This window comes from Falco naumanni, chromosome 5 (assembly GCF_017639655.2).
Source record: "Falco naumanni isolate bFalNau1 chromosome 5, bFalNau1.pat, whole genome shotgun sequence".
In the NCBI taxonomy this organism is placed as follows: Eukaryota; Metazoa; Chordata; class Aves; order Falconiformes; family Falconidae; genus Falco; species Falco naumanni.
Genome location: NC_054058.1, coordinates 59535981 through 59557255, shown reverse-complemented (window position 1 = coordinate 59557255; position 21275 = coordinate 59535981). Strand labels below are relative to the sequence as shown.

General features: G+C 38.7%; 2 protein-coding genes across 2 annotated transcripts; one reads left to right on the top strand and one right to left on the bottom strand.

The window, feature by feature from the left end:
• Positions 1-2532: 2532 nt before the first annotated feature.
• Positions 2533-11571, bottom strand: LOC121088721 (glioma pathogenesis-related protein 1-like). The gene is given in 5 exon segments (XM_040595209.1): positions 2533-2573; positions 2576-2685; positions 8076-8178; positions 10648-10897; positions 11494-11571. Coding segments are annotated over 5 exon segments (582 nt in total).
• Positions 11572-12736: 1165 nt separating this feature from the next.
• Positions 12737-21268, top strand: CCDC107 (coiled-coil domain containing 107). Its single transcript, XM_040596479.1, has 6 exons — positions 12737-12992; positions 15852-16057; positions 17332-17398; positions 18683-18773; positions 19869-19978; positions 20603-21268. Exons 1-6 carry the CDS (start codon positions 12824-12826, stop codon positions 20875-20877), a joined length of 918 nt encoding a protein of 305 aa, XP_040452413.1. The 5' UTR covers positions 12737-12823; the 3' UTR covers positions 20878-21268.
• The last annotated feature ends 7 nt before the right edge of the window (positions 21269-21275 follow it).

Sequence of the window (21275 nt, the reverse complement as noted above, 5' to 3'; positions counted from 1 at the left end):
AAGTGTAAAGCACTCACCCTCACCAGAGGCTGGCTCCTCCTTTTGGTGATAGCTTTGCTGAAGGCTGTGAGACAGACAGTCTTAATGTTGTGATATAATGATCACTCAACAGTGATAATGCTGTGGAAGAGGGCAATCTCTTGAACCATATAAATACCTGAAGGGAGGGTGTAAAGCAGACGAGTCAGGCTCTTCTCAGTGGTGTCCAGTGACAGGACAAGAGGCAACGGGCACAAACTGGAACACGGGAGGTTCCCTCTGAACGTCAGGTAACTTTTTTTACTGCAAGGGTAAGAAAGCACTGGCACAGGTTGCCCAGGGAGGTTGCAGAGTCTCCACCTCTGGAGATACTCAGAGGCTGCCTGGGCATGGTCCTGCACAACTGTGTCTAAGTGGCCCTGCCTGAGCAAGGGTGTTAGACCAGATGACCTCCACAGGTCCCTTCCAGCTTCAACCACTCTGCGATTCCTTGATGGAGCCAAAGCTTCAGCAGATTGTGTAGGACAAAGGATTTAGCACGGTAACAACACAGACACGGGAAGCTTGTTACAGAGTACAAGTACACGCCTAGCTGGACAGGATCTTCAGTTATCTTCCTTGCCCTTCACACATGATTTAAATTCCTTGATCTTAAATTACTGTAATTTGTCACATTTGTTTCTTTGTTTTTAAATTCAAGGTGTTTGTAAAATGAAAAGGCTTTTTCTGCTGTCCATCCTAAGCCTCTTTTCACAGGCTAACACCAGAAATAGCTGGTGCATAGAAGCAGTATGAAAGTGTGAAAGTTCAAGAACTGCTAAAATACTATTGAAATATTACAGAATAATACTCAGGAGCCTCCCGAGAGAAGACACAGCAAGCCATTACAGTCCACATCCACGCAGTTTCTAAAAAGGGCATCTTGGAATTAACTACAAGGACAGTTATTCTCAGGGACAGGAATTACTGTGTTAACTATGAATTTCTTCTGGGCTATGTCACAGCTACAAGTAGGAAAATTTGTTTCAATAACTGAATGTAAATGGGGAGTTTTTTTTTTAAAAAACGCAGCATCCTAAAACTATGCAATATTAACACTTTAAAATTTGAAAGAGCTTTGTTGTAGTACAAGTTTTGTATTTCAGGTATAAGGAAACTTTTTTTTTTTCCTTAAAGACATCTGAAATTTAGCTCCAGACTAAGCCTTTCAACCCTAACACAGCATCTAAATAATGAATTTATCTTCAGAGATGGTGAATATCAGCAACTTCCAGGTAAACCAACGGGAACAGCTGCTACTCAGGGACTTTCATACTGCACATTTTTCTGTGTAGGAGCCACCTGTTTATGAGTTTAGGAATCTAATATTAGGCTTCTAGATTTGAAAATGTAATCCAAGTTTTAAATAACAGAGGTTCTATTTGAAAAGTCAAATAGATTTTAGTAATTTTACAATACAAACCTTACAGAAGAAATAGCATGCCTCACTTAAAATTAATCAACAATAAAAGTCTAGTTTGTTTTCTTTGAGACTATTCCTAAAGTTGAATTCATAGAAACTTCCTTTAAGCTCGATTTGAGTTCCAAACATTAAGAAAATCACAGAATTTTACTTTGTGGGGTTTTTATTTGTTGATTTTACAATAATGGTGAAACATCATCTAATAATAATGAACTTTTCTACAATCATACTGGCATTCACTAGACAAGACCAAGATACAACAAGGAAAAAATCTGGTGAGAAAAATAGTTTCAGGTTCTTGTATAAACTTTATCTGTCTTTTGGAGAAAGTGAAATTAAAGCATACTAATGAAAGACTTCACTTCTCAAATATAGACGAGTAAAATCTGTGTTGATTAAATGGACTTGAGCAAGTTTCAAGATAATATAAAGAAAAATCATTATTAAACTTCAGAACAGGAAATATGCTATGCATAAGTAACAGTACAATTTAAAACAAGGAATAATCACCAGGTTTAGAGTTAGTAACAAAATAATAAATCTAAAGCATCACACTGAATGAGGAGCAATAAATGTCCTGCCTTATAAATACCGAGTTGTACTAACTTCATAAACATCAAGACTTATAAAACAACATCTTTCTATAGTATTCTTACTTTATATATCTTATTCAGAATATTCTGTGACTCTAGGAACCAAGACTGAGTACATAATATGATGCTAGCTTTCTCTCAGCATCTGAATTAAGCAATTGTGATTCCAAATATTGGTTTAGTATGAATTGTAACAGTTGTTTAATTGACACATACTTTTCTCCTTGAATTCTAGGAATATGAGTATGTCACAATTTTGGGAATTTTTTTTATTTAAAAATAAGGCTCCAAACCTTACCAGGTACCATCTTTAGCTTAATATTTTCCCAATACAGGAAATTTCACTTTTTTTGGCATGTTAGCTCTCTCTAAGGTGCATAAAATAATATCAACAAAATTATTGTCAAATTAAGTTGTCTTTAAAGTCATGTTGGTATGACTTTTTTGCTTAACTTATTGGCTAGTGTCTTCAGAAGGCAGTAGGCATTTGAAACGCAGTTAGGTGGACATACCCATGCTTGTAAAGCATTTTTTGATAAAATAGCTACCAAAGCAAGAAACATCAGCAATGCTTTCAAAACTATGAGGGTGATACATGCCTCATCACATACAACGCTGAACTCCCAAGGCGGGGAGGGGGGGGGTGTTTCACTCCACAAAACACAAATGTCTAAGTATGCAGTCTTAGTGAAGTCACTGGGTTCCTTCCATGCTTAAGTATCTCATCCAAGTGGTGCCGAAGCGTTTAAGTATAAACATCAGACTGCAGTACTTACCACTGCACATTTTCAGAAAGGCTCCTTATACGTATAACTGCTGAAAACGATAATGCAGATACCATCACCCTGGCTGCCTATACTACACTACCAGGTAACGGAAACACAGTACCCAGTCTGTGCTGCATCCATTCAGAAGATGAAGCAATGCTGTGCTTCACAGCCTAATCCTGGGCATCCAGGGGCAGATTTAGTTCTTTAAAGGACTGTGGGCTATTCGGTTGGTTTGTAACTCTACCCACACCCATAGTGGGCACTCCTCGTAATTTGCACCAAAACCTGTGATAACTTTTTCAGGATTCTAAGTCCATATTTACCTTATACACCCTATATCATCTATATTTATAAAAAAATAAGTACCCACCAGGCATACAGATGTAAGGGTTGGGGGTTGGTATAATGCTGTTGTACAAGATGGAGGGAGAAGAACACCCCAAAAGATTACCTGCAACTTACTTGCTACTATTCTGCTTTGAAGCATCTTTTATATACTTTGCCCACAGGTAGACTGTTGGCCTGAATTATATCCCAGCAGCATATATGGTGGCATATTGCAACCACATGCCCTGACATGCAGTTAGATATATGTATAATGGGGATCTTCTGATCCCAAGAATTGAACATAGGTTTTGAACTTACGAGAGAAAAGCAGGGAAGAGAATTGTTTTTTTACATATATATATATATATATATATATATAAATCAATATCTCAAAAAAAAAAAAAAAGTTAAAGGGCAAGTAATACATCTTTTGGGTGATTGACCATATATACATGCACAGCATGGGCGATTCCAAACCATAGCCCATATGGTTATCTTAAAAAAGGTCTCAGAATCCAGAATATGAAAGACTGAAGGACAAGGTATTGTTTCTAGAAGCTCTGGCAAGAACCTAATGCCTCATAAGGGTGTGAAAGCAGACCCACTTGGTGACTGTGCATGTTTCAATTGCAGGAATGCAATACAAGGAAGCTACAGATGTTGCCTGAGCTGCAATTCAGCAAGTCTTTCTTGGTATCAAAGGCTACCACTATAAGTGATAATTACACTATTACTTCACACAGTTCATAATCCACTGTGAAATCCTCTTTGAGAAAACTGATAGAACTCTCAGCCACAGATCCAGAGAGATGAAAGGCCTTGCCTTTTTCTCCAAGAAGCCCTATCTTGTCATTACGTATAAGTAAATGTACTTATCTGTCAATCTACAGATTGCTTAACACCTAGCTTGTAGAGTGCTGCCTCATTAAGAAGGTGTAAGGAATGGGAAGAAAAGCACAAATTTACTTCTGGATAGAGAAAAAAAGTCACAAGGAACACCAGGTGGCTTCTGAAGACTATGCTACTTAAATGAGATAAAATATATGGGAGACTATCGTTTCAGCTTTAATTTCACTTGTCTTGCTGGTTTAGGCCACAGAAACTAGTCTGTCTCCATGAAAGGTGACAGTATTGTGTTTTATGTTTTGCTCTTTAAGAGTAACCATTTAATTTCCTCATTACTACTGTTCCATTTGCTTCTAACAGCTAGTGAGCCCTGAGCTGACATTTTCCATAGTTGTACAGGTGACCACCTTTCCCCCCACATGTGCCACTTCATATTTACTTGCAGTGATTTTCATTTACCACTTCATTGACTAGCCACTGAGATCCTCTAACATTGCAACTCCCACAGCTGCTTCAGGAGAAAGTGAGTCCTAAAAACGACAGATACAGCCACCTATCAGCAACTGGATGTCACTTATCTTCCTAGAGAGGTGGCGGAGACCTGAAAGGTCATATTCATGGAAAGGTGCATTAATAAAAAGGTAATCAGACATTATTGTATTCCCAGAAGCATAGAAGTATCACAGCTTATAGTTTTTTCTTACAACAGGAGAACTGACAGGCACTGAGTGAAGTTGGCACACGGAAGCAGTTTTTCCACATCTGTTAAAAGTTGTGGTACATCTCTTGCTCTGAGGATGCCATGATCTGCTGAACAGGAAAATACGGATATCCTGTCCCTGTCAATATCCAGGACCTCAATGACTTTTCTGGTGAGAAAAGGTGAAATGACAGAATTTGGAAAGACAGTACTTGACACTCATAAAATACAGGTACTACCTGTAAGACAGACTGATAGGAATATGAAAGAAGGTATCTTCTGTTTAAAGGCAGCTTATTCTTTTTAACAGTGTTGGGATAACCTTAACCACTACAAATCCTAATCTGAAACTGTAAATACAGCTGTTCTTTAAGATCTGAATGTGTCACCATCAACTCACAACAGAAAACAATTATAAAGTCCTTTGCTCTAAAATAAGGGGAAATCACCAGCTCCAAAACCAGGACAGGTTTCCCCTCTCCTGCTAAAGGAGACTTAACATAAAGGTTCCTAAAAAGCAGTAAAACAGAAGCACAAATAAGAGCGACAGCCTCAACTGAACTGAATAAATCTTCTCAATTACATCTACAGTCCATTTGTCTGTGAAGGTATTTGGTATTTCTAACCAATACCAATTTCTACCAATTGTAATATATTCATCCTGGTAATTTTCATATACAATTTCCAAATGTGTAAGAGAAAATTGAGCATGAAGATGAAGACTTTCAGCTGGGATATTTGACTCACATGCATTAAACTAGCTCCCTTAGAAGTCAATGTGTGATTAATCAATGTCTCCTGTTAAAGACAAGTGAAATGAACAAACCTGAAACAAGAAAATAATTTGAAAAGAGTTTGGAATAGGAAGCAGAGCTGCCACATGGTAGTGTCTAAGAAGGCATTTTTAGGTGTCTCTGTTGAGACTTCCTTCATAGTACAGTGTGGAAATTATGTGATTCTAAAATGACTTGAGCTTCACAAATATGTGAATATTGACTAGTTTCAGAACAAGCAACCCTCAAATGGAGGTCCTCTGGTATGTCTCCATGGGACTGGTGAGTGCAAACTCTAACTGGTACTTAAAAAACACTAGCACTCAACCTGAGAAGCCAGTGATTCACTGGATTTACTGACTCCAGTTCAGATTGATAGCCTGCCTTCACCCAGCAGTGCTGTGAAGACTGCAGAAACTGTCAGATATCAGGAGTTTTTTGACATCATGTAAATGTCACAGCACCCTGCATTCACATAATACGCACATCAGTAATTTGATAGTTGTGACTGATACAGTATGTTGTAAAGTAATAAATCACACAGTATGTATCTAATCTTCCCTTCAGGATTCACCAAGCTGTTTACATTTCTTGCCTTTAGCCATGATTATAAAAAATGAAGTGAGAAGCGAGAGTGTTTCTCTAGTTTGTACTTTTTGCCTACAGTGCAGCAAATGGAGACCTAAAATAGAAAAAGAAAGTAGGTAAATGAAAACAACTAGGTAAAAGAAAATGACTAGTTGGGAAAGTTCTCTAGGATGGTTGAGAAGTATGTCCAGTAAGCTTTGAGACATCCTATAAGACCCTTTCAAGGGCATTTCTAAGATTCTGCTTGCTACCATTCAAACAGAATACTAAGGACCATCTTGAGGCTCCTCTCAGAGCCAAAGGTTTCTTGGACATAACAGATGAAGAATCACCTCCCAAGAGGAAGGTAGGTAGAAGAGATGGGAAGAACAGCATGACGAACAGTCTGGTAGCAAGGTGTGGCAGCTAAATTTGAGTATGCGAATGATGACAGGACAGGGCACGTTCCAAAGTCCTGTATGCTTCTCTTTAAACCGGGGGAAAGATACTCTGGGCATCTCAGACATGGATGGTCCCAGCAGCAGACTTTCAGAGAAGGTCTATAAAAGGACTACACTTTAAAACTGCTACACTGAACAAAGTAATTTTGGTGAGGTGGTCCGGTGCATCCTCAATTCTGAAAAGAAACTGCTGTCTAGCAAGGGTAACTGAGCACTAAGGATCCAAATCTCAAGAAGGAGTCATGATGGCCAAGGCTGAAAAGGCTGTTGCAGTATCTGGAGTGTGGTGATGACTGGTGGCAAGGTTAAGGTGTGCCTGTTTTTCCAGAGAGTTTAGGAGGGGAAAAGGCTATTAGAAGATGGTCTGTCTGCTCTAACTCCGCTTGTTTCTGTGACAACACAGAGATCAGTGTTCTTGGTATCAAGCTGTGAACAGAAGAGCAATGGCATGTTAGACCTGAATTTAAACAGGTATTCAGCTTAGCTATTGGTTCTCCAAGATGTGCAGAACAGCACAGCAAACCAAAATGGTATGTTGTTACAGATTAGAAAAATCTCAAGTGACAAAGCTTCACAGACCACTGTTGATGTCAATCAGCCATTATTCTGCACTGGCAACTGGCAACATTTTCATTCAGATTTCAAAAAGAAAACAACAAAGTTCCATACCCCAGCAAGTTTCAAAATAGCAACTCAAGTACAAGTCCAGTTTTGTGGTACAGGAAAAGAGATGGGCAGGCCTAAATGAGTTTCTTAGTTCAGGCAACTCCCCAGCAGAGGCCCAGGTTTGCTAGGAGAAAAAAAAACAGCTGTCATGCAAGCTTAGAAGCTATATATGTTTTTAAAATGACAAACAGATTGCATATGCATGTGCTTGATTATGGACTGTGCATCATTATGAGACAAAACATATTTCAAAACTATCTGCCCCTGTGCTTTCAAACTCCTGGTTTAGTAACAGCACTGGCTGGGGCCTGTGTTTTTTCAGAATGTCAATGTAAATGTAAAATCACATGTTACAGTTAGCTTTTTCTTGCTTGATCATTTATTGTTTTCTAATGGTTAAATAACATTTGGTATAATCACAGTTATTAAATAGGCAAGAAATTATAATGTGATTTCATTTTACCCAGTTACACAGAAAGGAAAAGCAACTGATCTAATGACCGTGCTATTATTTCTATTGCTTTTAAGAAGAAAAAAAGAAACACCATGTAAAAAGCTAAAATGCATTTAAAGAAATGTATAAGACCACAAGAGGTAATTCCAGTTCTGACAGTAGTTGCCTGCAGCAACTTTCTTATTTCTTGTGTTTCACATGAAAAAGAAAATAATGAAGGGGAGCACGAGCTAAATTGGGATTTTTTTCCTTAAGATAAGCACAGAACAATATTTATCAGTAAAGTTAACAGATTAAAAAACTGAACCAGTACACATGCTAATGCTCATGGCAGTCTCAACTGAATTAGTCATCGTTTTCTCTGCTTGCATTTACAAGACTACCAATAAATAAAGAACCTCATTTACTTTCAGCTAAATCTCATTACAATTGCTTTTTTTTTCCCTTTTTTTCTTAACATTTAAAGCCGCAACTTACTCTGGCAAATAGTTGCCAAAAAAAATAATTGCTGCATTTTGTATATCTGCGACCTCCCTACATAGACTAACTGCACGGCCTATTTTATATGAAGTTCCAAATAATATGGGGGGAAAAAAAAGTTTTAAAATACATTAAAAACTACACTCAACAGTAACCTAGTCAAAAATCTAGGTTTCAATTATTTTCAGAGACCCTATATATTATTTTCATTTTGCACCATCTGATCTTTTTACACACTTAAAAAAATCACTGTTAAACAAGGCTTTTAAGATGAACTTTTAAATATTCACCTCTCAAGACGAAGTGACCTATGCTGCAAGTTTCCAGAATCTTCTACACAAGAATTTCAATAAAAGTCATTGACTTTAATGATCCAGAGGTAAATTCCATGGAACAAAAGGGAAATCAGCGGCAACTACCCAACAGCTCCTTTTAGTTAATTTCAACATTTGTAACTCAGGTCTGCAAGAAGGGCTTCTACTGTGTGCTAGAAGTGGTCTGGCTGTTTACTACTGTAAACTTAAGTCTGAAAGCTTTAGCACTACACATTTTCAAACTGGTGAGTGTTTTCTGCCATACTAAAGAGAAGATGGTTACTATCACAGTTTGGGCACCTGATTTTTCTTGGCAGGTTCTTCCTCTAGCTTCTGCATATGACTAACCAAACAGTATTGAATTCAGGAAAAATGTTTAACTACACACCTAGAAAATACAGATAATCATAAATTTCACTTCTGGAAAACTTAAAGACATACGGGATTACTCTCAGTATCTCCCCAGTACAAAAAGCACAGGTCTCAGACTGACAAACTGATCTGAACATCCCCAGAAGTTCCATCTCTTCAATTATAACTGCAAGAAGCAGTCATGTTCAACACACAGACCCTTCCTTAAAAAGGATCTTAATGTTTATTGTGGTGTTACCTGAATCCCGCACTGACTAAGCATTTCAGAGGCCTTTATGTAACAGCTTCACATGTTTTTTTTGTGATTTCCATCATTTTGATATTACTGTATCATGGTTCTCTTATCAGGTTTACACAGCCTATCCATTTAGGATTTCTAGATTTTTTCCATTTTCAATTTTGTCTCTGAGCCTTCAAGACCATGATGGCTCCTGCATCATACATAGTCTCTGATTATCAATTTTGATGACATATGTACTTTTATATGTTCATTGCTGTTTAACCTACGTACTGTGCTTGGTTTTCCCAGTGATTAGTTTCCTTTGTAATTCTGCCTGAAATACTGCCTGAAATGCTTGAACATTTTGATACTATGTAAGTTAACAAGAGGAGCAAGTAATATTAATCAGGGGAAAGAAAGCTTAGAAGTGAACCTAACTCCAATAGAAATATGCAAAAACTTCCAGAATTCTACACAGACAAGTCTGAAGAGCAAATTTTAAAATGCTAGGAACTGCCTTGATATGTAACTTTTTATAATTTATTGTGCCAGAGAAAAAAATGAAAACTATGTTCCTAAGATATTGCTTAGTTCAAATCTTCTATTTACTGCTCAATAAACAGTAAAACTTAAATCCTCCAGTCTTGCTTTTGAGTTTGTTACAGGCAGAACCATGGGCAGAAAACAAGAATGAACACTTGAGGGGAAGTAAGTGAGAAAAGATATAAAAAGAGGTGCAAAAAGACCCAAACAGAAAACGCTTTGTAAATGATCCCGGTAACTTTAAGTATTTTCATTTCACAATCCAGTCTACTCAAAAAGAACCTTGCAGCTACCATTGTGTCCTGTAACATTTTCACTGTTAAGTATACTGCACAGTATTTTCATCAGTAATTTTCAGAGCGAGCTGTCTATGCATCTTTAAATACCAAGATAAGAAACTAAAGAGTCACTTTTACTAGATAAGATCTACTTGACGTTAAAATTATCATCTGTTTTAGATCAGTGAAATATTACGTGTTTGCTCATAGATGAAACTAACTACTGCAAAGCTTAGTTTTTAAATGTGGGAACAAATAAATCCATTTAAAATATTAAGTGTTCGAAGAAAAGCTTTACTTTCTCAGCAGAGTTAAGTCTATCAGAACTACTACTGAGGAATCAGAAATATATCATAAACTCCCTCTTTTTTTGTTCATGTTCTTTTTTCCCCTCTTCCTTTTTTACAAGATTTGTAAAGAGTATAATTTATTTTGGCTGGATTTTCTCCTTCTGTTAACAATTCTACTAAGGAGTACCCACATCATTTTGCAATTACTGTGAATATTTCAAACAGCATCTCCAAACTTACAGAATTCAGAACTGTGTGGCTTCACAGCTAGAGGACTTGAAATGATGTCTTACATACTTCATGTAGTACTGATACAGTGAAATGACAAGTTGAGATTTCAGTAAGGCCACTACTGTGGACAAGAATGGATTATTACACAAGACAAAGAGGTGAACCAGTGCAGGGTTAACTGGCAGTACAGCCATTGCTTGAGATTACAAAAGACGGTAAGTTGTCAGTCACTACAAACCATACGTACAACTCTGTATTATTTACAGCCCCTACTGATTCATCTGGTAGGCACTATACAGGACACTTTACCAAAGATAACTTCTACCTGAATGCAATAACTGCAAACCTTAGTACATTTCTGTACTGCGAAAATACAGAATTTGACCTCATCATACCATGATTTAATGGCATCAATGACATAGAATGCCTGATGACTTCCAACCCAAATACTCTCTCTAATAGATGTGAAATTAGGATGGCACTGATGTTTCTTACTTAAGTATACATTATGTTCAAAAATGCATTTATTTGCCCGTGCCCCTGCAGTATTTGCCAAAGCTGTATCCCAAGTCTGCAAAACATGAAAGATGACATAATTATGCAATGTTACATTACGACCAGATCTTAAATGATCAGATAAAACCAGTCAGGCAGTGAAATACAGACAGATATCATATGCTGAGGTTTCATAAAGAAATACTTTCCCTTATTTAGGCAAGTACCCATTTTATTTTCATTGACTTTTCCTGTTGCAGCACAGACACATGAACTAATTTCATTAGACATGTTTTTTTCCCCCTCTTTGCTGTTGAAAATTAACTTTGTAAGAGCACTTGCTAGCAACTGAAAAGATGTCTGAAATGCACTTTTATCTTCAGATAAGAAATTACTGTAATATTAATTAAACATGAAACTTTTTTCTCTTTTTTGATGAACAGGTCATTGATTTCTATTTGGTACATAAAAATTATATTAAAGTAAAACTGCACAGCTACTGTAGATTCAGATGTATAAATATTTTAATTACTTTTGGAGAGCCTCCAGAAACAAACACTTACTCCTCCTATGGCACAGCTTTAAATACACATATCAGAGCATTTTACAAAGACAGTTTCATGAGGTAAACGTGCTAATATTTGGCCAGTAACTGACACCGCTACCTCTTACTTCTTTGCAGTCTGCCAATGTTAACAAAATTTCTGACTTCTGAACGTGAACAATCTTTGGTGTGCATCTTCCAGTCATGATTGTTTTTCAGAAAGTTTCTGCTACCACCAAAGTACCTAGTTTTATGTCTTATGTAAAATATCCAGTGTTTTATTGCCTAGGTTTATTGGTGTTTGTACATTTCAGTTCACTCTTATTAGTCTCTGTGTGGATCTTACAATAACTCCACTGGCTGCCAATACTGCTTTCTCCCTAAGGCCTTTAGTTTTTTCTAATTATATTTCTACATGCACCCCTTTAATTTTTCCTGAGTTTCCTGTTACCGAGTGCTAAAACTGAGCGCGGTGTCTTTCCACAAGCTTCTTCACTTCCACGGTTACAGCCCCTTGTCTGCCATTCTGGCTTCAAACCCACTCAAGCAAACGGCACTCTTTGCCATCAGTATCTGAGTACACGTGCCTTCCCAAGCCATCCTCAGGGTACTCATCCTTCAGCTGCTCACTGCTCAACATCCACTTTTTCTGCATCTTCTTCAGTTTTGTTTACAGCCTTCCCTGCAATAATTTTCTAGTGCAGTTTGTTTTGGTTATGACAAGCAAAGACTTCTTCCTTGCCACCAGAAATCCCCTTCAGGCTCCGTACTGCATTTCATACCCCTGCTTTTGATGGAGAGCCTAACTCTTCTGGATCAGCCCTACTGCCGGACCATTGCTTCCTCCTAAGGTGCCATTCCTTGGGTGAAATGTGAACACCTCCAGCTGGCCTGGTCACTGCCGCCTCACTCTGCGTGCCTGTTGCTGCTGGACTCACCTGCCTACAACTGACAGAACTCACTACAGTGTTTCCTATCAAATAAACACGACTATATTTGAACACAAACCAGTGATGCCACCCTGTCCGCCTCACCCAGGGACTACCAAAAGACCCCTGGCCAACTGCCCCATGCCTCTGGCAGGGCCCTGGCGCCACCCACGCAGCTCCAGGCCTGTCCCCAGCGGGCTGGCCAGCCTCTGGTGCGAGGCTGCTGCAGGCACACGCCGCGCTCGGCCAGGGTCATGCCCACGGTGCATGGCATGCAAGGCAGGGGCGGCCCAGCTGCAGCCCCCAGCACCGACACGGCCAGCGCCGCGGCCCGGGGCCTCGCATGAGGGGCCGCCGCCGCCCACCCCGTGGCCCTTCCAGAACCTTCCCGGCCGGGGCTCGGCCCGCCGGGCGGGGGAGCGGCGCAGCCGCCGGGCGGCGCTGTGCGGGCGGGCGGGGCGCGGCAGCCGCGCTGGGCGCCGCTCCTTGGCGCAGGACGGCGGCTGGGCGGCAGGGAGGCGGCAGGGCCATGGTGCTGTCGGCGCCGCAGCAGGTGCTGGTCTCGGTGGTGCTGGTGCTCTGCGTCTTCGTCGTCATGCCCAGGATGTTCGGGGCGGGAGGAGGCGGGCGAGCCGGCCGCACTCCGCGGGGCGCCAAGGCCGGCCCCGGCCATTACGATCTCCGTCAGCACCGCAGAGGTAGGAGCCGTGGCGGTGCCCGAGCCCGCGCTGCGGTCGGGGTTCCGTGCTCGGGGCCGGCTCGGGGGGAGCCCCCGGGCAGGGGCAGGGCCGCGCATGGGCTCGCCTCCCTCCGGCGGCGGCGGCGGAACGCGGCCCGTGACGGGGGGGCCTCGGCACACGGCTCCGGGCCGGCGCCCACCGCCTCCCGTAGCCATCCACCCCCCCCGCCCGTTTATTTTACGCTTTTTTTTTTGTTCTTTACTGTTCTGATTTTTGTCTGTGTTGTCTTAAGAAAATAATTTCTAAATACAGGTTGAGCCCCTGGTGTTGGAAGCGTACCTTACCGGGGCAGTGTAACGAATAATGCCTGCGGGGGCACGGTTAGGTACTGTGAACCTCTGCAGGGATGAGTAGCTGAGAGGTGTCGGAGGAGAAAGCTCACTGCGCATGCTGGAGTTGCAGTAGGGAAGCCCGGCGCTGCTGTTAGTAAACAATGGCACGGGATCGTATGAGGTTTCTCAGGCAGCCTTTTTGAAAAAATGCAGCGTGCTTGCTTGGAAAAGATACCGCTGAATGGGTTAGAGAGCTTACTGCTTGTTAAGGCTTGAGTGGTATACGTGTATGTTAAGCTGCGTCAGCGTACCTCAGCTGAGGGTTTAGCTCAAGGTCCAAAGGTCCGCTTCAGTTTTGGAAGATAACAGAATGCGTGTATTCTTGATGTAGCTCGGTGATTCACTGATGATGCCTTCCAAGGCATTGTAAACCGAGAGAGAGAGAGAGTTGCTGTAATCCTCCAAGTTCTGCCTGTGCTTTTCCCTGGGAGGCGGACAAAGTGAGGCTTGAGTTGCTACCATGTTCTTCCCAGCTGCTAGTCTGTTTTTGCTTGATTACTTTTAACTTACATGGTAGCTATCATTCCCTGTAGATCAAATTCCTTTAAAACCAGACCTTAAAAAAAGCAGCACTTCAGATGCCTCTGATTCTACTGGTATATTGGCCCAGCACTGCGTAAAATAAGTTTCAGGCAAATTTACATGCTGTTCTCCTCTTTGGCCAGTATCTTTTCCGTTTCCTCTGTGGGATAAACTTGGTGCAGGACACTGGACTCCATTCGGATTCAGCATTCCTCCTCGGTGCCAGGAAGGTGGTGTTTCCTTTGATCACATTCTTACTTGTATGACTTGTGGGAATTTTTTCATCTGTGATATTAGGTGTTTTAGTAAGTCTCCTCATTAACATTAAAAACAAATAGAACTACAAGTAAGGAAAGAACAGTGAGTGCAAACTTAAAACTAGTAATCAGTGGGATGCATTCTGAAAGGAGGAAAGCTATGTAAGATAAGGTGTGATTAGTTAGACTAGCTAGTGCACTTTTATTAAGTCTAAACCTGCTTGTGTTGAAAAGAGAACGTCAGCCTGAACTTGCATTAAATGATTAAGATAGCCTGAGTTCTGGTTGTATCAGGTAGGATGTTCAATTTTTTATGTAACTGTCCAGTTCTGTTTTGAGTTCCAGTGAGTAAGCATACAGGTGAAAGGCCTGCTCAAATGTGCATGTTGTGAACTGGTCAGTAACATGGAAGAACTTGCAGTTATGTCTGGCACAATTTGACAGCAGAGCTGATAGTAAATGTTGCTACAGTCAGAGTCTGAAGTCATCCCTAGAAGTCCGAAAAACTTTTTTGGCTAACTCATGTTAGACAATTCTAAAACACTGTTCCAGATCTCTTATCACAAAGTATCAGCTTAGGTTAGTAGAATTAGATTCCTTTTTCTCTTGTATTTGGAAGAAGTTGTAGCCAAGCATTTGTTTCACTAGGGGTTGTAACATAGGTTAATTTTTTTCTTTACCTGATGGTGGCTGTCTCTTGCACACTTACATTACAGTAAATTCTTGAAATGTCAGTGTTTCAGTATTAATTGATAAGGAGTGATTTGCATAATGGTCTTCTATAGAATGTGAATCTTGTTTTACCCATACTCATTCTGATAAATTATGACGAACTAAATGTTCAAAGGGATTTTTAAGTATTAAGTGTAGTCAGTCAGTTGAGAGACATCAGTGTGAAACTTCACAACCCCCCAGTCACCCTGTCTGTCTCTGCAAGCATATGCATACTTCAGCTGTTAGCATTGTTCCTCATCTGCATGTCCCATGAACCCCAGATTTAACTACCAAATAATCTAAGTCAAGCAATGACACTGGCTGGCAAATTGCATGCGAAAATGCTTCAGACTTCCAAGGTTGCATCTCTTTGCTATTGTGTGTAATCTTTTCCTGCTAAATACTTGATTTGCAGAGTTACAGCACTTCTAAGCCTGTGGGAAATGCATGTAACACGGAATTTACTGTCAAAATAGTGAAAGCAGCAACACAGCATGCGTATTTCAACAAAAACTTCCTTTTTTCCAGGTCTAGACAATTCAGTTTGTACTTAACTCCTTTCTTCGTTACACAGGAAAAATATTAATGTGTAACTGTTCTCAGCATTATCAATAATTTCTCTGAGTATGCTTTAATTTCAAGATTCATGATGTTTCTTGTTACATCTACCTTTCTGTAGTTTGCTGTGGGTTTGCCAATGTTGCTGCAAAGGAAGAAGCTTGAAACTTGTATCTTAAAGAAACATAGAAACTTGGTTTGAGAGTCTTTGCTACCTAGATTTAACTTTGCGTTCAATTCATGAAAGAGTGTTTTTTAATTTTATTTTTTTAAAAACTTTATTTGGAGGCAGGGCTGCCCACACCATCTTATAAGGAGTGATGAACAAAGATGATCACACAAGAAAAAAACAATTTAATTCCAGTTGTGAAACTAATTGCAGTCTTAATTTCCTTTCTTACTTTGGCTTCCTTCTCTCCATGTAATTCTTTAAGGTAGCCCTCGGACAGTTCATCAAGTTCACCTGAATCCAGAACAGTCTGACAGTAACACTTACCAGAGTATTCAGCAGATGAGAAATGCAATGGAGAAAGAGATAAAGAGTGAGAGAACAAGAGGAAACGGCAGAGAGTTAGTATTCACCCTCATGCCATTGTATGCTCTTGGAGTGGGAGTGTTTGCAGCATACAAATTTCTTAAGGTAAGCCACATGAAAATGATTATATTATGGAAATTAGAAGGAAATGTAACTGGGTTTTGTTTTGGGGTTTTTTGTGCCCCGCCCCAATTCTGAGCCCAAGTATGTGGTTTTCCAAAAGCCATTTTTTGCCTGATTTGACTTTGAGTGTGAGCTCCAAAGTTAAAATTTCAGTATATCTGATTCTTCCTTATGAAGGCTTCTGACATAACCCTTTTTTGGACACTTAAGGAAGTGTCTAAGAATCTTATACTCACACCCCCCCCCAACCACCACCACCCCCAACCTCAAGTAAGAATCTGAGAACCTGAACAGTGCTGTTACCTGAGACTGTAACTTAGCCTCATCAATATTTCACTTATTTTTGTTCTTCAGAATGAGACTGAATATGGAAAGGAGGTGGATGATTCCTGCAGGATAATAGTCTTAGATAAGCAATTAGATAGAATAGTGAGTATACTCAACTTTTTATTTGGACTGTTCATTTAGTCATGCAGCTGCCACGTAGACTTTTATCCATGAAATGTGATACCTCTTCAGCCATTAGTAATTTAAAAAAGGAGGACACATAACCAGTTGGGTTTGGGTTTTTTTTTAAAATCAGTCTTGATATGTATTATTTATAGCAAGAGATATTACAACACTTAACAATGCTGATAGTGCAGCTGGAATATTTTTGCTTGCCTTCAGGGAAAAAAAACACCTTAAACCCAAACAGGACTGGAAACAGCATCTTCATATTCGTAGTCAGTTTCATATCATCTATATGTGAGGAAAAATACCACAGCTTAGCTGTGGCTGACCAGTTTGGTTTTAAAAATAAATTTAATTAGGTTGTAAATAGGATTTAAACATCATAAAACCAGTATTTCGGGTGTTATAACTCTTTACACTTGCGCTTGTGGGATTGAAATGTAAATATTTTTATAATAGCATCTTTATTACTTTAAGAAAGAAGTTTTACCTCCTAGGTAATGGTAGGAGACTGGATCCAATAACCTAGAAGGTTCTTCGCATTAAATTCTGAAAACTGGAGTTGAAACAGCAACCACGTTTTTTTTTAAAAAACTTTTTACAGCTTTTGTCAGTCATATGGTCATTGCTTAAGATCAGAAGTATTAGTTTAAGATAGGAAGAAGGCATGGCAGGAAAAAATGTTAAATTAATGGAGTGCATTTTTGTGGTTGCTGTTTACTTTCAGTAAATGTCTAAATGCATTTTTATTTTTAATACGCAAATAGTGGTGAAGTATTTTAACACAATTGTATTTATTAAAGATGAAGTCACATGAAGAAAGCCTTTCCAAAAAGGAAAAAAGTACAGAAGACAAGGCAAAGGAAACAGGTAAGACAGATGTCCATTCAGAGTGCATATGTGCACCAAAAATGTGTATTTCCTGCTGGAAGAAACCTACATTTTCATTGATGCAGTCCAGCTGGATGAGAGCGTGTAATGTAAGAACCTACAAATACCCTACCTTGTTATTCTGTGTGTTTGAAACATTCAGAAGTTTGTTTGAAAACTCTGGATGGTAATATTCTTTTAAACAGCTGTAGTAATATAGTGTGATACTCTGCCTTTTAATGCCTGATGTTTCTCTCACTTAAGACATGTTTAGTTTTCTTCAGAAGAATAGGATGTTTAAATAGGATATAATAATCTTTAGCCTAATAGGATATTTTAAAAGGACACAATGATCTGCTTTAGAATTGAACTGTATTGATAGTGGAACAGTGTGGATAAATGATTATAGAGACTGTTAAATTTCTAGGCCAAATTTGAGACTTGTCAAAACCATTAAATATTTATAGAAGAGACAGAATGAATGATAATGTCTTTTTCTTCATGATACAAAGTACTGTCTAATTCAGTCTGTTCTGCATGTGCCAAGAAGTGGTCTTTCCTTTTGAATAAAGAGTTATGGCACATTAGAGTTAAGCTGTTTTTCATACTTTTTTGCCCCTTGTATAGACACATTTTTAGTTAGTTAAACAACTAGTTAGCAGCCTCTTTTGGTGTCTCTGCACACCAGATCTGTAATCAGGTTCAGCAATGATTTGCTATGTTGCCTACTCACCATCCTTCCTTGTTGCACTCTTCTTTCTTTGAAGTTTCATAGTATTTTAGGAGGAGTTATTCCTCTCAGCTTTAGTGCATTAAGTGTTGAATATATTTGTGAGGTGTGACTGGGCAAATTCATGACAGTATATTAAATATAAATATGCTACTTATAGCTCAAGAAGTCTTGGAACTGCATAGTTTTTGAGGCTGAAAAGGTAAGAGCCACGTTCTTGCTCAGTGTCTACCAAGGTGTCATCTGTGTGGACACTGTTGGAGTGAGGTTATTGGATGAGAATGGTGTCTGGTCACACATAGTAAGGCTTCTGTTCTTATCCTTACCACTCCCTTTTCATACTCTAGAATTTTATGGAGGAAAAAACCTTCCTGTTTCTGAATCTGTCCAACCAAAACTTTAATACTCTTTTGGTATTGTAAATACTTCTTTTACATTTTTTTTTACAATGTTCTGTCTTTCCTGTCTGCTGCCTTCTCCCCTTCTCTGTTCCTCCCTCTGCCTCCTTCTGGTTTTTATTTTCTTTCTCTTTGTTTTTGTTTTTTTTTTTTTAGAGCATCAGCTTTTAGAACTGGAGCAGCATCTAGCACAGACAGAGAAAATGTTAAATTCTTTATTGACTCAGTTGGATCCACTGTCAAACTGGTGAGTGGTCATAAAACATCTCAGTATTGTTTTTCTTTAAAATGAAGTTCTCTAAAAATAGAGTTCTTAAAGTGTTCCTTATATATAGGTAAGGAACAGTGTTTAGGAACCTTCTTCAGTTACTGTTTCTGTAGCTTTTCGCAGATAACCTCTTTGCAATTTGTAATCTTTTCAATAGACACCTCCTGTCTCTTGTTTACCAAACGTAAGTGCAAAAGCTGAGACTTACCATCACATTACTGTGACTTAACAAGTTAAACTTGAATATTGGTCAAGGAGGCTAATACTGAATACTTAAGCTCAGTAGCATTTGAAAGGTATTGTGAGAATTAGATCATAGTAGAAAGTTTCTTTTGATATGATTAAAGACAAAACTAGTTATCAAGGTATAGCTGCTTATTTTTGTGTTTTGAAATTAACCTATTAAGTGATTGTGTGTGCTTCAGGGAAATAAAACTTCCCTGTTGCAGTGTAACAAGGCAGTAAGTAATATAACCTCCTTGTAGTTTTAAAGTTCTTTTCTTAAGAAGCTAGGGCCTTACTTACCTACTAGAAATAAAAATATCCATGCAGTCCATTTTTGTAGACTGAGGTCCCTCATGAAGCCTAGTTTAAAACATACAGAATTTCAGGATTGTTCCTTTAGTGTACTTCTGAACTTAATGTGTACTGAAACTATTAAGCAGCAAGTTCACTGACCAATTTGCCTAACAAATTTCTAGTAGCAATGGGGAGGAGTGAGAGTAAACATAATTGAAAAAAATGAGAAAAGCCTCTCAACTGTGAAGTTCTGTATTAGGTATTGTTGTACTAAAAATAAAATTACTTTGGATAATTGTTTCTTTTAGTAGTCATTACTCAGCTTTGGCTGTTGGGGCTGTTAGAATTCAGTGACTAGATTATTCAGTAGGTGTATGTGATGGGCTCCCCACTTCTCAAGAGACAGTTCTCAAAGAAAAGCTTGGCCTAAATGTGTTACTAACTTAACTATGGTATCTCTCCATGGAAGGAAATAACTGCAGTCTCGTGCATTATTGTCAAGCGCTCACTTTCAAGGTAATCTTTCAGCTGTTGACATCTGTCTTTTTCTCCTAGTGTTAATGCTTTAGCTTGTGAGCAGAAAGATGAAATAATGACACAGCTCCAATCAATTAGACGCCTGATGAAAGAAAGTGGATTGGATAAATCTGAAAACAAGATGAAAGGTACTTTGATTTCCTGCAGGACAGATAACTAAATAGTTTATATTTTAAAAAAATATAAACAGGTCTTACTATAATAATGTTCAGCTCCCGCATCTTAGGTAATGTGTGTGGAATTAATTTCATTCTGGTGGACTACCATTCTTCCTGTTTGAGGTGTATCTAATTTTAGAATTTTGATAGGTCTTTTTTTTTTTTTTTTTTTTTTTTTTAAAAATTAAGTTCTGAAAGACGTTGAACTGGGATAGACCACACAGTCACATTCTGCTTTGTTAAAATGGGCTTCTTGAATGTGACTTCCTAAGCAGTCTGTTAGTGCTGGACTAACTTTAGTCTGAGGATTCCCAGGTGGGGAGTTCTGAGGCTGTGGGTAATGCTTGCATGGCATAATAAACAGCAATATGTATATTAGTTTCAACTGGAGACTTCGAAGAGGTGCATAGTAGTCCAAGAGAGATCTTAAATGTTAAGAATGGTTCACTAGAAATTCGGGGAATTTTGCATTAGTTGAGTCTTAATGAAAGAGAGAAAACAATAAATATTCTACTTCTGAACTGACCCTAAAATTTGGGGCCTTTCTGGTAATTTAAACGTTAATTTTAATATTTTTTTTGTGTGAATTATAAGATTTCAGCCACATTTGTAATGAGAAACTTGAAGATCTCATTCAGTCATTTGCTGAACATTCTCAAGAGAAAGAAATGGATGACAGAGATGACAGTAATGAAGATTTACTTGAAGATGTTGATAGTGATTACAAAATAGAAGAGCTTGAATTACGTGATGAACGTGAAGTACATCAGTTTGAGCCAGATGTGATAGAAGATGAGCAAGAAATTATGAACAAAGATGCTGTTGAATCAGAAGAGATGGGATTGAGGAGACGTAATAGACGTGAATGAAATCTGCATATGTAAAACTTTCAAAAGTTTATGAATTATTTTTTTTATAATGTTGTATGCACTTTAAGCTGTTTTGAATGAAATTATGTGCACTGCTGTATGCTTTATAAAGAGGGGTGTGATACTGCCTGTGCTCCTATTTATGATGGTTCAGTAACTTCAGTGGCAGCAGAATTTTACTCAGGATGTTTACATATTTTTTCCTATTTATTTTTTTCCTATAAAAATATTTCTGTACTCTGTATATGATGCACTATAACTATATCTGATGCTTCACTGAAATATTAGAATATATTGTAATTGAGACTATAAAAGTTTGATAAATGTAATTAGTAAGCATGGTGCCACTTGAACTTTACCTTTCTTGAGTTCATTAAAGAGCATGCACTGATGAATTT

What these genes read in the sequence shown, in the direction of transcription:
- CCDC107 (XM_040596479.1), top strand. Translation starts at nt 12,824, where the DNA reads ATGGTGCTGTCGGCGCCGCAGCAGGTGCTGGTCTCGGTGGTGCTGGTG. An exon ending in AGACAAGGCAAAGGAAACAG is followed by an intron (nt 17,399 to 18,682) that starts GTAAGACAGATG and finishes TTTTTTTTTTAG; the next exon opens with AGCATCAGCTTTTAGAACTG. An exon ending in TTGGATCCACTGTCAAACTG is followed by an intron (nt 18,774 to 19,868) that starts GTGAGTGGTCAT and finishes TTTTTCTCCTAG; the next exon opens with TGTTAATGCTTTAGCTTGTG.